This window comes from Patella vulgata, chromosome 6, assembly GCF_932274485.2.
Source record: "Patella vulgata chromosome 6, xgPatVulg1.2, whole genome shotgun sequence".
Taxonomy (NCBI): domain Eukaryota; kingdom Metazoa; phylum Mollusca; class Gastropoda; family Patellidae; genus Patella; species Patella vulgata.
This window is the reverse complement of record NC_065884.2, coordinates 20,750,094-20,766,538: the sequence shown is the minus strand read 5'-3', so window position 1 is coordinate 20,766,538 and position 16,445 is coordinate 20,750,094. Positions and strand designations below refer to the sequence as shown.

Genomic DNA, 16,445 nt, shown 5'->3' with positions numbered 1-16,445 from the left:
TAAATGGATGTAGGAATTGAGGACAGGATATCTTTTTATTATGGGTTATAAACGTTTAAAGAGGTGTACGAAATGAGGGCAGTGTTTTTATTGTGGGTTATCAACGTTAACGGGGTGTAGGAAATGTGAGCAGTGGGTATTTTATTATGAGTTATCCAGGTTTAAACGGATGTACGAAATGGTCAATACATGAAATAATCTCAACAAAACATAGAACTCACCAGGCGTGGATCCAGGGGGGGGGAGAGGCAGGGGGCCGTGCCCCCCCCCCTCCTCAGCCCCAGTGAGACTGGTCATCACTGTTCATCACCTGCAGCCAGCAATGGGATTCACAGATTTTAGTTTCTGTTTAATGAGGCCGCGACGAAGACTCTGGGGACTACACCAAACCACTAATGCATGCGGCACTCTGATGATTACCCTTAACCCTTTGCTCCAATGTATTCCCCCCCCCCCCCTTGACAAAATCCTGGATCCGGGCCTGCACACAGTGCACAGACTATGTGAATCTAGACTGAACACATCTTCAAATTCTCAAAATGAATCCAGCTTTTCCTAAAATCTGGGATTTAACGTTTTACTTTTCTGTGGTGTTTTTAAAGTAAAGGAATCAAAAGAAGGAAAACTAAGTTTTATATAAAAAAAATTTTTATTGCATCTGCCAAACTTCTACATTTGAAAACTCAAACAACGTTTGTTTACAATAGGTGGCGTTATATATAGTTATAAACAATCAACATTATTAGATAATATGGCAAGTTCCAGAGTTTAAACTGTTCAAATTTCTAAATGAATATGCATATTCAAAAGTTAATATGATTAAAGGGTGTAAACTGATGAAAGACACCGGCTTGTATATAGACTTTATGTCGTTTTAAATTTTATAAGAGGTTAAGATGACACATTCAAGTATTTGAAAACTGTAACCATTTACCCACAAAAATGTAAATTTGAAACCTAATAGCTAGCAATGGAGCATGAGATAATATAATAGATATGAAAAACATGATATCACAAACAAAAGACCGGTTAGATAAATACTTAGATTAACCAAAACTATTGCATTGTATTATTGACTGTATAAATCTTAGTCAACACCGGGTTAATTCGCAAACGCCATACACACTAAGACACCGAGGCCCCCATTAGACGATGCAATTGGACTGTACACCAAAATGCAGACATAACAAATAGTATTCGAGCATAGCACAATTAATAAGTAAACGAGGGTCACGCTGAGAGACAAGTGGTATTAGGTGGTCCCCTTTAAGCCCACTTTCCGCCACTCTTTTACATACACAACCATCATTGCCAGGACGGGAATGGGGTTCAGCGTCTTGTTAACACAATAAGTCATTTATTTTGAGAATAACACACGGTTAATTTATGTTTCCGTCCACAATGTGCTATGGGGATGATTTTGCCCCGACAGTGGAGCTACGGCCTACTCTTGTATCGAATTCCAACTATCAAGGGATCTTTTACGTGTACGCCAATGTGTATAATGTACCTCGGTTTTTGGTCCCATCCGAACGACTCTACGTTGTCCCTTATCTATCCCTCTGCCCTGTACCTCTGACGGGGGGGGGGGGGCACGCCGGAAAATCCCGACGAACTTTCTCGGCCAACGTAGGGATCGAACACACACGTGAGATCCAGGTCTTACACACTGAGCCACCGTGGCTCCAACATTAAATTGTACAATATGCTAGTCCCGAGATGACCTATATGTGTTGAGTGGCCTTAATAAGGAAAGTTATTTAAGCTGTTGAGATAAATTCAGGCTATAAATATATAATCGGTAGCTCCCTTAATGTGATGAGTTGTATTTGATCACGCTGAACTAATATCACCCTTAACACAAAACATTATCGTCAAGCTGTAAAGTGAAGAGCAGGGAGGGCTAAATACTTGTGGGTGAAATTTGTGTAAACCACCGTCCTACAGCTTGTACCAACAGGAGTAATGACGAATATGTCAAGTAAAATGCTCAAGGCATGATAAAGAGGAAGAACCCATCCGTCACCCTATTAAGACTGTCTTACTAATAACTCTGATGGGTTTTTAGTCTTCACTAGATGTGCTTGAACAACCACCGTATAAACTCTACACTGGATAATATAATATTATAATAACAAACAATAAGGTATGTATTTTCGGTATTTATATCGTGTTTAACTAAAAACCTTCCTGGTTTGATACAGTGGGTATTAAAACAAACGCCTGGTTTAGTAATCAAGACCTAGACAAACAGTTTTATTTATTAATGAAAAAGGGTAATGTTTGACTATGTTAAAAGTTTCTATTATCAAATGTACATCATTTATTTTCAAGTGCAAATTAAACAGTTTTAAACATGACCGGTGTCTAACTGAAATGAAATACGGTTTAAAGGAGCTAAATCGCTAACATTTGGGACCTAGAAATTGACAAAAGTGGGTCCCAACGCATATAATACTGTAGTATGAATGTATATAAACTGATTTACATTCAATGGTTTCCGTTTTTACTCCAATTTCAAATCAGTTATGTTCGGCGAAATAAGCCAGCAGTCTACATATGCCGTTTGATTTGGTGCAATGTGTCTAGCCTCGTCCCTTGAGTCTCTTGATATAACTGGGGCTGAAGCGCATTATGGTACACGATTCGTGTACCAATGGTAAAATGTTTATTTTGTCTTAAATATTGGATATCAAAAGCCCATCTTTTTCCGGTAAGCTCACAACATGAATGTTGATTTAATTTGACAAATAAATCGTGTTTTCAATGTTGAAGATTTTGGATGATATTGAGTTAGAGACTTAGCTACTTTAAATTCTTATTTTTCTGTACCAAACGGGCGAAGACGGGGATAAGCCACGCAGTGTGCTATGAGGGAAACTTACGCCTATACTCTTCTCCCTTTTGGGGGGTTGGATGGCTGAATGGTTAGCACGTGCGCGCTGTATCATAAAGTCTGTCATTGAGTCAACTGGCGTGGTTTCGAATCCCCGGTTGTACGTGACAAGGAGTAGGGTCGCCTGTTCAACCTCGTGGATTTTCTCCGGGTCCTCCGCTTTCCTCCCACTGCTAAAGACCCCTAGGCGCAAGCAAATTATGGAAATAAAATTAAACCATATGTTAGTCCGAAATGACCTAGTTTGTTTCGAGTGGACGTTAAACCCCATCTCTCTCTCTCTCTCTCTCTCTCTCTCTCTCTCTCTCTTCCCCCTTTTACAACTGTCCAGTGTTCCAACACGGTGTGTTGTTCGATTCGAAAGTGGTTTCCCCTTGTCATTGGTGCAGGATGGGGGACATGACAAGGACAGCTGTCTAGTCGTTCGGATGGGACAAAAAACCGAGTTCCCGTGTATACATTGGCGTGCACGTAAAAGATCCCTTGGCACCTGTTATTCGATATAAGAGTAGGCTGTAGTGTGTCTGTCCGGGCAAATTTTCCTTCATATAGTACACTGTATGGCGTATACCATACATTAGCTTAGTCGGAGCAGAACTTGAGCACCTCCTAGATCTTGAGCTTATTAAGCCTATAGTAGCAATTGCAAACAACAGCATATGAAATGAAATGAAATTAATTTGGGTATTAACGTCTTAGTGTTCTGCCCGTCGGGACTAATGAAGACGGACATTTTGCCCGAACATGGCACTACGGCCTATACTCTTATATCGAATTCCAAATGTACACGGGACCTCGATTTTTTTTCATACCATCCGAACGACTAGACAGCTGTCCTTGTCGGGCGCTCCGTCCTGCACCACTGACATAGGGAAAATCCCGATGAACTTTCCGCGACTTCCAGAATAGCGAGCCAGCGTCTTAACCAAATAGCGTATGAAGATACACATTGGTTTCCCCATAATTTAATAATTAATAAACACATCCCCATAATTTATTAACTATTAAGCACACATAGGAGGTTTCTATAATAACAACATACCTTACAATACATTTCGAGTTAAAGATACATTATGTACGATTTAGATAAAGAGATGGTCGTTCTTGTTATATTAGTTCAAAAATAGATAGTTCAAAAATAGATATTTCAAAATGAATATATTGAAAATTTCATTCAAATATCATTATTCTGAGCGAAGTTATTACTGTTTGAAGTTTTAACAAGATGTGGCATAGATTGTCTTATTATCGCAACGGTGCTTGTTAATCTAGACTAAGCCGCCATTCACTATTTTTAAATTGAATGTCAAACAAAATGTAAACATCTGGGGAAACCAAGACTTTACATAATTGACTATTTCCTTAACACAAAATTTGCAATGAATCATTTCCTAGTTATTAAGTGTTTTTGTCATTTATAAAATAAGTATTCAACTCCATCAACGTACATCTTTATAAGTTTTGAGCAATATTTGAAAATATATTATAACATAATTTCAAATCTGGATTGGACATCAATTTTATTCTATCAACATTATTACAATGTTAGAACATCGAGAGACCGAGTTCAAGTTAAACAATACTTGTCCGATCGCTAACCCTGTTACAATATATAATGCTAATAAACCGGCATGTTATTGAAGAATGTTAATTGTTTAGTTTGTCAGCGTATGGACAAGGACGAATGGAGATTGAATAAAACTACATTGTACAATAAATAGACCCCAGATAACCGAGTAAATATTTGAAGATAATATTTCAGTACAAGCTTTGCATAACTTGTTGCCCTAAATATGTAATGCATTGTGCGTGTCGAACTCCGCCCATACTTCCATGACAATATTAACACTTTACTGCATTATATTTATTCAAAACCAAAGCCCGCCTTCGCAGAGTTCTGGTGCAATAAAACAACGATGCCCTATCCGAATTTGAGTGAGTAGGGTGCTGTTGTCCAACTTAATTTCTCCTTGTTAGTAGTGCAGGTCGAACGGTCTTGCAAGAAGCAGTGTCTAGTCTATCAGATGGTACGAAAAATCCGTGTACATATTGGCGTGCACTTAAATGAACCTTTGACAGTTGGAATTCGAAATCAAAGAAGGGTGTAGCGCCACTGTCTGAGAAAAATATCCCTCATGACATATTGCATAATGTATGCCATCTTCATTAGCCTAGTAGGTGCAGAAAAGCAGAACGTTATAAATCCTATTTCATTTCATTTTTGTATTATGGACGTACTGTTATAATTATGTTTATGGGCAATTGTTAACCTTTATTATATTATATCCTAAAAATAACGTACATTTCTACATTGGGTGGAGAAGAAGGCCTTTTTTAATTTAGTGTATTTGTGTAAAGGTTAGTCACCCATAGTCGCCAAAGGGTACTTATTAATTTTGGAGTCGTTGATATATTTGGTTCAAACAAATCTTTTTTTTTTTTAAAGAAAAGAGAACTAAAACTAGGTTCTATATCCGATTTTATACCTATGAGGTAAATCGGGTTAAAAATTCAGTCAACTTTCTGACCTAATGATCAGAATTATATTTTTATTCAGAATGTGTACAAATTGATATACCTCAAGGCTATAACATATATTTATGATATACGTACATAAATAACACTAATTAGACATCTACCTAAGCCAGCATAAATAGAAACCCAATTAGTGCATATTGGAGTTTTTTCACCCATTGGCCTAATTGTCATATATTATACCTTAAAATCAACTATATAGAGGCTTTTGGGAGGTCTTAATGAGTGTGTGTGTGTGGGGGGGGGGGGGGTCAACCAATTGTTTAAAAAATAATGATTTTATCCGATAATTTCCTAAAAAAGAATAGGAAGGATCTGTGTCAATCTAACTGAATCTATTTACATTCTGATGGTTAAAACCGAAAACTTAAAACGGAAATGAAATGAAATGAAATGGGGTTGAACGTCCTACATTTCTGCTTCGAACTGGGCTAATGAAGACGGGCATACGCCATATAGTGTGATATGAGGGAAATTTTGCCCGGACAGCGGTACTATGGCCTACTCTTATATCGAATTCCAACTGCACGCCAATTTGTACACGGGACCTCGGTTTTTCGTCCCATCCGAACGACTAGACAACTGTCCTTGTCAGGCCCTCCGTCCTGCATCACTGACAAGGGGGAACTACGCCGAAAAATCTGGATAAACTTTCTCGGCCAATGCAGGGATCGAACACCCGACCTCCAGGCTAGCGAGCCAGCGCCTTACCCACTTAGCCACCGTGACCGAACAAAGTATTATTTATAGTTATAATTAGTATTATTTATTGTTATAATTAGTGTGGCCCGCAATGTCTGGTTTTAATCTTTTTTATCTCTCCTTTTGATATGTTTTGATATGAAACTATGAAAGCAATTCTTATCTAAAAGCTGGTGAAACGAGTAAATAGACTTAAAAGTAATTGTTCATACAGCTGTTACGTACATTCTTTACTTATTACCGGGAATATTGAAAGTGGTATATTGCTATAGCGAATGCCTGTGATATTTAAAGTGGTATATTGCTATAGCGAATGCTTGTTATATTTTATTGCTATAGCGAATGCTTGTGATATTTTATTACTATAGCGAATGCCTGTGATATTTAAAGTGGTGGTATATTGCTATAGCGAATGCTTTTGACATTTTATTGCGTTATATTGCTATAGCGAATGTTTGTGACATTTAAAGCGTTATATTGCTATAGCGAATGTTTGTGACATTTAAAGCGTTATATCGCTGTAGCGAATGGCGGCTTTACTTAAAGTGGTATATTGCTATAACGAATGCATGTGACATTTAAAGTTGTTTATTCCTATAGTGGGAATACTACTGAATAGGCAATAGAAAACAACAATAATAATACAACAACACACCAATATTAAACAAACTATAAATTCAAGTGGCCACGTGAAAAGGGCAGTTAGCAGCGTGAACCTACATGGCAACCCCTGGTCACAAATTAGCCTTGAGACACTAGTTTATCTGAACAGAGTAAGCGTACCTTGTCCCGTGCTAAAACAATTAAGTATTGTTAAGTTTCAATTCCATCAAGCCTATCATTATTCAAATCCAGAATTTTTGAAAATAATGGTAATAATCTCCAGCTCTAAATTATTTTGCGTAATACGTTATAATTTCTTTTTTCCTGTATGTCGGCTATATAGGATCCAGAGCAGAGAGGGTGTCCGGGTTGTGTCAACGTCAAGTTTCGCGTGAGGTCTCTGGGATTACCCGAGAATTTGGTAAAATCAGAGGCTCTGAGACAATATTTCTTCTCATTTAGGAGCATTCATCATGTATAGGCTTAGAGTGGGGTGAAGCCAAAACGGTGGCAATACATCGCACGTTCGTTTATTCGACGTTATATCGACATTAATATGCTGCGTGCGAGCAAGGGAGGGTCCGGGGCCCATCTGGATACGCGTCTGTAAAGGTATACATGTGGCACTTCGTTCACAAGGTGAAATGACTGCCTTAGAAAGGTTAAGGACCACAATGAAGGATCCATTTAAGATTAATCCTTATTTTTTTTGCCACACGCTGGTGTCCAAGACTTATATGATAATTCTAACTACCAGAATGTGCAGACTGACAGGAAAGGTATGTCTGTTCATTTTGATGAGACTAACAACGAGGTTCCTCCAAGACGCTGGTAGCTAGTACACGTACTACTACTACAACTACTAAAACTACTACTACTAATAATAATAATAGCTTTATTTGAAGCCTTTCTACCACCCTGCCCTTCATAAGAAGTATAATACAAAATATGATAGCTCAACAAATAAAAGGATAAAGATGAACAATGGGTATTATTTAAACAGGATAAAATTATAATAGAAAATACAGCACCAAAAAAGAGAAATACAACTTACAAAATGTATGATTAATGCAAAGAGAATAAAAAACGTAAAACAATGGAAATTACCTATTTATATGGATATAGAGGGTACCAGTATTATTCTTTGACAGTGAGATATTAAATTAAAAAGTTGTTTCTTGAAAGAGTTAATGGTCAGTCTTATAGAAACTGGTAGAGTATTCCATACATTGGAGCCTTTAAAACGGATGCTGCTTTCAATTTTGGTGTAGGGAGTTTCATAGAAAGACAAATGGTCGAACAGATAATCAGGACATTGCTTAGATAAAAGGCCAGTTTGAAACTGGAATTCGACGTCAATTAGTTTATTGTATATTAGATATAATAAGAATGTTTGTTATGGGAAACCAATGGGTTAAATAAAACTTCATAATAACCAAAATGTTTCAAGAATTTCATTTATTTTCTATTTGGTGCTGTGTTTAATGGTGAAATTGCATTAGTATAGATGTTCATTTACGAAATATGGTATTACAGAATGGTTATTTTTTCTATGTTCACATGTGCTATGTTAGGAAGGGCAATTTTATCTTGACCGTTGCGCTTCCGACTACTCTTCGCCGATTTCTAAAAGCCAAAGGCTCTTTTGCATGAACGCCAGTGTGTACACGCGTTGATCTTGGCTCCTGTCCCACCTGAACGAGTAAACAGCACTTTATTTGTAAGCCACGTAAGTGGGAACAGAGTTTGAACCCGAACGAGCCCGAAATATGTATTAAAGTAGCCAAGTCTTCGACATCGCAAACACAACTTATTGGTCAATTTAAATCAACATTGACGTTGTTAACTTACCATGAAAAGATGGGCTTCTAGTATTCAATATCTAACACACAATGAAAATTTTAAACTTGGCACACGAATCGCGTGCCAGAATGCTTTCGAGTGCCATTTGTTATGAAGTGACTGGATGATCAAGATTAAGCATATCCCACAAGGGAAGACTACCGGAGTAGACTTCAATAACCAGATGCCAAAGACTGCCATTCAATTTGCACTCTTCGCCTATTTCGCCGAACATAACTGATAAAAAATTACAGTAAAAACAGAAACGACAGAATGTAAATCAGTTTATATACATTCATATTACATTATTATATGCGTTGCGACCCATTTGTGTCCATTTCTAGGTGCCAGAGAATGACGATTTAGCTCCTTTAAGTAAAATTTCAAATAAATTTGTATTGTAAACATAATGGCATACGTTCCTCTTTTTGTTACAGAATAGGTGGACAATGGAGCAACTTGAAAATTTAGAGTAAGTATAGACATCATGTTTAATTCAAACTTCAATGAAATAGGGTTTAACGTCCTACAGTTCTACACTGACTGGACTTGTGAACACAGGCATGTGCTATGAGGGAAATTTTGCCCGGACTGCGGTGCTACAGCCTAATCTTATTTCGAATTCCATCTGTCAAAGTCTACACGGGACCTCGGTTTTTCGTCCAATTCGCTGAAAGAATCAGATAATGGCGTTCGATACTTTTCAACCAAAAAACATGTATAAATCCATCCATGTACTAGCAGGTTTAAGCAGCTACCGAGAGTCGTTGTATTTTTCGCGCGATTCCATGGATTATTTTGGCAATCTTATCACTGGTCTTCTTTTCTCAAATAGTCATGAGATAATAAATAATACTTGATCGCCAGTCAAATTTTATGGATTTTAGTGTTAACGATGGTATAATTTTGATGTGGCTATTTTCAATACTCATTTCAAGTAATGGTTAGACCTTTTTTTATAACGGTCTTGTTATTTGGCAAAGCCAAAAAATAAAACAGTATTCTTTTGTAACTTCCGCGTAACTCTGTATAATGTTTTCCAACCACAAACACTTCGATTTTTAAAAATATAGAACTACAAATAATTATTTCTTTATGGGATAAGGTGTCAGATGTCGTTATTTTTAATTCACTGCTAAGAATGAAACAGAGATCAGTTTTCAAAAGACATTTATAAAACTTCGTTTTCTCCAACATCACCTGATTGAAATTTAGTACATCTCTCTGGATAGAACTACATTCCACAAGATTGTCTAGATGGAATAATTTTAATACATGTTTTTGGTCGTCTGTGGTGTTTTTTACAACAGGAGGTAACAAACATTTCTTCCCAGGCCCCCTTATCTCTCTGTTTGGTACCACATTCCATAAACGTTTTACCCCAAGAGTCCTACAAGATATTTTGATTAGTGTTTTTGATATATTGTGTGTAGTAAAACAGTTTTATAATACAAAGTTTATTCACCTATTTAATTTTTATTCCTAAAAAGGTGGTTTCATCCGGCAATGAACAGACATACAGCTGAAAGTCTTTTAATGCAGAATGCACAAGAAGGGACTTATTTATTACGACCTAGTTCTACAGACGGGGAATGTGCATTATCTGTCAGGTATATCTTACACCATGTTTTATATTGCATTAACCGTCAACGGTCAACCTAAATAAAATATTATTCCATATTAAAGTTGTTCCGGGCCCTTGCAAATTACAATATTTGAAACAGGAATATTATTCCAGACTGGTCCAAGATTGGAAATCAGAATGCTCTGGAGACGACAGGTTAAATAAACAATATTTTAGGCAGGATTAAGGCGTGAAAAATGCAAATGACGTTCAGCCGCTTTAAAGTAGCAATATTATTGAATATTCGTTGACGATATTAGCTTGTTATTTAATAATATTGGGTATAGTATTTGGTAGTATTTTCTTGTGGTTTGGGTGCCACAGGGAGACAAATAGAAACGCGAGATATCCGTAATCGCATTGAAGTACATTTCCGCCATATAACTCACTATTTTTGTAGTATTAATTAGTATGTGGTGGTATTGGGGTGGCATTTGGTAGTATTAGGTAACCCCCCCCCCCCCTTCAAAAGCCGCTCTTACGACCCATGACGCGACCTTACTGTACAACTGGTCGGATCTTAATGCAGTGTAGGCCATCGAAAGTAATAAAATATGAAACAAAATATAGATCTGTATTTTAATCAGATTGACCTATTATTTGAGGTGTAAAATTATGATTATTTGAGGTGTATATTTGAGTTCTACTGAATAGGTGTAAAATTATATTGATTATTTGAGGTGTATGTTATATTTGAGATCTACCGATTATTTGAGGTGCATATTATATTGATTATTTGAGGTGTATATTATATATTATGATTTCTACTGATTATTTGGCACATTGGTAACGAAACTATTCTTTGTCTTGTAGATGTGAAAACTCAGTTAAACATTTCCATATTGTATATACGGGTACAGAATATAAATTTGGTCATGGGAAATTTGAAAAACTTGAGACTTTAGTAGAACATTTTCAGAATCAGCCATTGATTGGTGGAGAATCTGGTGAGTAAACAGCATTACATGGATGTTTATACGCCCACATTGAAATATGGTAATATATTATTGTCATCCCTGTCCACCCGTCCATCCGGCCGGCTGAAATTATCGTCCCATTGTCTTTAAATGCATACAAAGTGTTTATATTTATGAGACGAGATTACTTTGTCTTCTCCGCACCTTTGTCTGGTCGATTTTGTTTCCGTTTAGTTGGGTCCTCACGCACTCACTATTAAAAAGTTATAGCCTTTTGGTCACTTACAAAAAATCTTGAGGGCATTATAGAGGCTATATTTATACACGGTTTTTATGTTCAGGAGAACAAAAAGTCATTGATCACTTTTGGGCGCTCACGGTGTTTATGCTCATGAGATGAAGAATCCTATTGATTTTCAAATTTAACAGCTTAGTTATAATCTGATTACCAGTGCATGTTTTGTTTATGTTAATACCATGAAGAAGCCTTCAAATTTGAATTATTTCTAATAATTGCGTCATGGGTTGTTGTCCTTGATTAGATTTTAGTCACCTAAGTTACCAATAACAGAATAAAAATCTGGCAACCATTAATGACTGACCGTCTTCAAGCAGCAAAACTAAGCAATAAAAAGCGAAAAACTGCGCATGAGTGCTATAGAAATATAAGTCATACCCATTATAAATGTTGTTATTATTATATTAAAGCTTTGCCAGCCATATAACTTTATTCATAATATTATATGAAATAAACACCAATCAATGCCTCTAGTATATTATATTCACAAAGTACTAAGTATTCTATTGCAAATTTAAGTACTATTTTATAACCCCATATTAAAGTAGATTAAAAGGCAGCATATAGATTTTTCTAGACAGTCTGTTGTCCATATAGAACCCATATTGACAAAAGGATTTAAATATTTCATATATATTGAAATAACTTGTTCCGATCAAATTCCAACACCGACATATGGTATAATGGTGTTAAAATCTGTTTCCATATTGGTCGCAATTAGAAATCATAGAAGTTTGATAATTCTTTGATATTTATAATTGCTAATAGTTCAAGTTGGTACAAAACCATTAACTGGGCCCGTTAAACGGGACATGGTGACCAAGTCCAAGTGAACTTAATTGCATTCGGAAACTTAATAAAGAAAATAAGTTAGGTCATTGGGGAAAGTAGAGAACTAATGTAAACGGCAAAGTGATAAAAGTAAATGATTATGTAATGTGACGTAAATGAATGTGTTATAAAGTTGGTACAAAACCATTAACTGGGCCCGTTAAAAGGGACATAGCGACCTAGTCTACGTGAATTTAATTGCATTCGGAAACTTAAAGTAAATAGGTTAGGTCATTGGGGAAAGTAGAGTACTAATGTAAACGGCAAAGTGATAAAAGTGAATGATTATGTAATGTGAAGTAAATGAATGTGTTATAAAGTAAACGATAATGTAATGAATGAAATGAAAAGTAAATGATTATCGAATGAAAAAATGAATATGTTATAAAGTAAATGATTTTGTAATGAAATAAACGAATATGTTATAAAGTATATGATTTGAAATGAAATAAATGTATGCGTTACAAAGTAACTGAACTATTGACAGGTCAATTGGTGTTATTAAACTCACCCTACCCACGGGATATAGAGGAACCTGATAATTACGAGTCAGTTACAGTACATGCTGAGTTCAGTTCCGGTAGAAACAAGTTACAGCAAGAATTTTCAGTAAATATTATTTTATCAAGTACAATAATTAATAAATTTTGATTCGATTAAAACAGATTTATTCACCAACACCAAATGGGTCAAATCCTTTGGGTGTCAATGTACAAATTTAAGATTTTGATTTAGGCTCAGATTGTGCTACAAGAAATCATGTTGTAGCCGATTCAACGTGTCATATGTTTCAACACATTATTTCTCGATCAGTTTAAAAACTGTCAGTGATCAAATACATAAAATTGCTGTACAATACCAAGCGATAATTAAAGCTATTCAACTGTTATTATGGGCTTTTCATTCATTTTCCCCCATTTTGTGATTTTCAGATAAACTCCAAAGAAGGTTATTTAACCAAGTTAGGTCTAATATTCAAGGTAAATACATTTACATTATTTAGCTTGGACATGACCCGGCGTGATTGGGGGTCAATGGTCAAACTGGAGCTGACATTAGTATGAAACACAAAATAGTTGGAACCCGACGAAGAGGACAACGCTATGAGGACAGTGTATTCGTATAGCGGCAAATACATCGAATTCGTCCCATGCGAATGTCTAAACATTTTTCACTACCAGGCCCTACGTCCTTCACCGTTGACAAGGCAAAACTGAGCTGGAACTTTTTCGAACCCAGGACCCTCTGGTACGTGACCCAGCAAGATCACTGGGGTTTTTTTTCGTGCACGCCAATGTGTACACGGGACCTCGGTTTTTCCCTATCCGTACGACTATACGTTGTCCCTTGCTAGGCACTTCGTCCTGCACTACTGACAAGGGGGAACCACGCTTTCTCGGTCAACGCAGGGATCAAATACGGGACCCCCGGGTTAGCGACCTAAGGTCTTACTCACAGAGCCACCGTGCCCCCTCCCCCCGAAGAAGAATGAATGGAGACGTTTGGTCTCCTACATTGTTCGAATTGACTGTTAGACTGACCATGGACCGTATATTACATTACGGTCGATGGACTGACACAATGACAATGTTTAAATTTTGTATATTTCAGACGTGGAGATATCGTTGGTTTGTTTTACAGAGAAATGAATTAAAGTATTATAAATGTAAAACAGATAAAATGCCAATACGTGTTTTAGATTTAAATGAATGTACAGAATGTAGTAAAGATAATTCGTTTAAAGATAAATGTAATCTATTCAGGTACGTTATTATCTAACCATAACATTATATATTTTTCATTAAGACATTAATACGTGACTGTCCATCTCTAACACATAAAACGTGAAATGAAATCAAATGGAGTTTGGGCTAATGAAGACAGGCATACGCCATACAGTGTGCTATGAATGAAATTGGGTCTGGACAGCGGCGCTACGGCCTGCTCTTTTTCGAATTCCAACTATCAAGTCTTCTTTTACGTGTGCGAGGGACCTCGGTTTAGGCTCCCCACCCTGCAACATTAAGGAACTTTCTCGGCAAACACAGGGAGCGAACCCTAGACCTCCAGGTTAGCGAGTTAGCGCATCACCCCACATAAAAAGTCTTCTTTTACGTGTACGAGGGACCTCAGAATATTTGATTTATATTCTAACCTGTTTTCTATAGGTTAAAGTTTACTTGGAGAACATTTTATTTCTTTGCCGCCACAGAACAAGATATGGATGAATGGATTCGTGTGATTACTTGGAGATTAGTAAGAACCTTTACATTATATATACATAAGTAAACATTAAGTTCCGGGAGATATTTCCAATTAAGTTGGATTTTTTGATTGTGTTTTTTTAAAGTAATATTTCAAGTAGAATTAGCCTTATAACATTTTCAGATGATATTTCTTTTATTTTACAGCAAAACCAGAGAAAGGTTTCTACTAACTCTCAATAATGAGACTCAGTTGCAATTATGGTGTGGTTACCGCAAGTCGATGATGGTGCAATGAAGATACGTATGGACAGACACAAACATAATCTTTAGTTTTACTCTGAACTGACGTATTCAACATAAACTTATATTTGTATTGAAATATATTATCTTAGTAAACACAATCGTGCATTTGCTGTATCTATAAATTTTGGTGATATTCTGTTCCATACAGTAAATGTTGATATTCTATTACTCGGATTTAAGACGTTCTATTTCTTGTTTGGCGTATATCTGACTTGGCCTTCATTCAAATAAACAAGATCTTGAAACGCAGGTTATTCTTAACTATCATCAAGAAATCGAACTTTAAAATCAGATGTTATTTAATCAGTGATATATATTTTATTTAATCCACGTTTTTGTCAGCTCTTTCAGTTTTATTGTGTTTATATTTTAAATGTTTTATTTGTAGCAAATCAACTGTATATAAAAGAATGCCCAGTGCTATGTGTGATACATATACATTACTTGTTTCTTTTTAGATAAGATTGTTTCTTATAGAGCAAAACTGGTTTATGGCTTTGGAGACTAAAGGGCGATAACTCATGTTCAGAAGAATTCGACTAGACAATTTTTCACCCATTGACTATAGCGTTAAATCCCTGATATTCCTCAGCCTGTAAAATTTTTGTGAATATTCTGATGATTTTAATCTTTATAACCACAAAGAGTTGACGATTTCAGAATCATCTGATAAAAATATTCAAGGGGGTTGTACGTCGCGTCAAGTAAGGAATCTGGGCTGTGACATCATTTTCGTACGCGATGTGTGTATTCATACCCTGATCCGTGCTTTTCAAATTCATGACTACACACCAAAGGCTGACAGATATTCTAGATTAAATAGTCACCAAAAGATTTTATGCAAAAGGAGTGAATAGGGAAAGAATTGTTATGAATAGAGGAACTATTATTATTTTCATAAAATCTGGGGGAAAATACTATTATTAATCCTGACACGATATTTAGTAAAATATAATCTTAAATTAAAGTAGCTAAGTCTTTAACTAAATATGATCCAAAATCTTCGACATTGAAAACCCGATTTATTTGTCGGTTTAAATCAACATTGATGTTGTGATCTTACCGGGAAAAGATAGCCTTATGATATCCAATATTTAAGACAAAATAAACATTTTACAATTGGTACACGAATCGTGTACCATAATGCGTTTCAGCTCTATTTGTAATAAGTGTCTCGAAAAACGAGGCTAGGCATATTCCACAAGTCATGTCAAACGGTGACGCTATATTCTTATCTGGAGAGCATGCCCAATAAATACTATCGGCGTAGACTGGAATAACCAGAAGCTAGAGATTGAAATTCGATTGAGAACACTGGCGTATTTCGCCGAACCTAACTGATTAGAAATTACAGTAAAAACAGAAACGATTGAATGTAAATCAATTTACATACATTCATACTATATTTTTATATGCGTTGCGACCCATTTTTGTCAATTTCTAGGTCCCAAATATTAGCGACTTAGCACCTTTAAGTCTAGAAATGGTTCCAGTCTTGTTTTAGCAACAGTAATAGATGGCTCTAAAGCCTTCATTTGCACAAATTTTGTCAAGATTTGAGTACAAAACATGCAGTTACAGGCCTATATCTCATTTGATTTACAATTAAAGTTAAACCCAAAATTCCACTGGACATAGCTTAACATAAACTTATTCTTAAAATAAAGGTGAAACTTTACCATAGGCC

The 16,445-nt window shown here is 36.1% G+C and overlaps 1 protein-coding gene across 1 annotated transcript; it reads left to right on the top strand.

Moving 5' to 3' along the window:
* The first annotated feature begins 1,815 nt into the window (after positions 1-1,815).
* On the top strand, positions 1,816-15,194 carry LOC126824647 (dual adapter for phosphotyrosine and 3-phosphotyrosine and 3-phosphoinositide). Its single transcript, XM_050553945.2, has 9 exons — positions 1,816-2,146; positions 9,016-9,050; positions 10,069-10,188; positions 11,016-11,149; positions 12,736-12,857; positions 13,181-13,228; positions 13,860-14,011; positions 14,417-14,504; positions 14,660-15,194. Exons 2-9 carry the CDS (start codon positions 9,028-9,030, stop codon positions 14,693-14,695), a joined length of 723 nt encoding a protein of 240 aa, XP_050409902.1. The 5' UTR covers positions 1,816-2,146; positions 9,016-9,027; the 3' UTR covers positions 14,696-15,194.
* Positions 15,195-16,445: the final 1,251 nt, after the last annotated feature.

Coding starts and splice junctions, on each gene's coding strand:
- LOC126824647 (XM_050553945.2), top strand. CDS start 9,028: ATGGAGCAACTTGAAAATTTAGA. Junction 11,150..12,735: donor ATTGATTGGTGGAGAATCTG/GTGAGTAAACAG, acceptor AACTATTGACAG/GTCAATTGGTGTTATTAAAC. Junction 13,229..13,859: donor AGTTAGGTCTAATATTCAAG/GTAAATACATTT, acceptor TGTATATTTCAG/ACGTGGAGATATCGTTGGTT.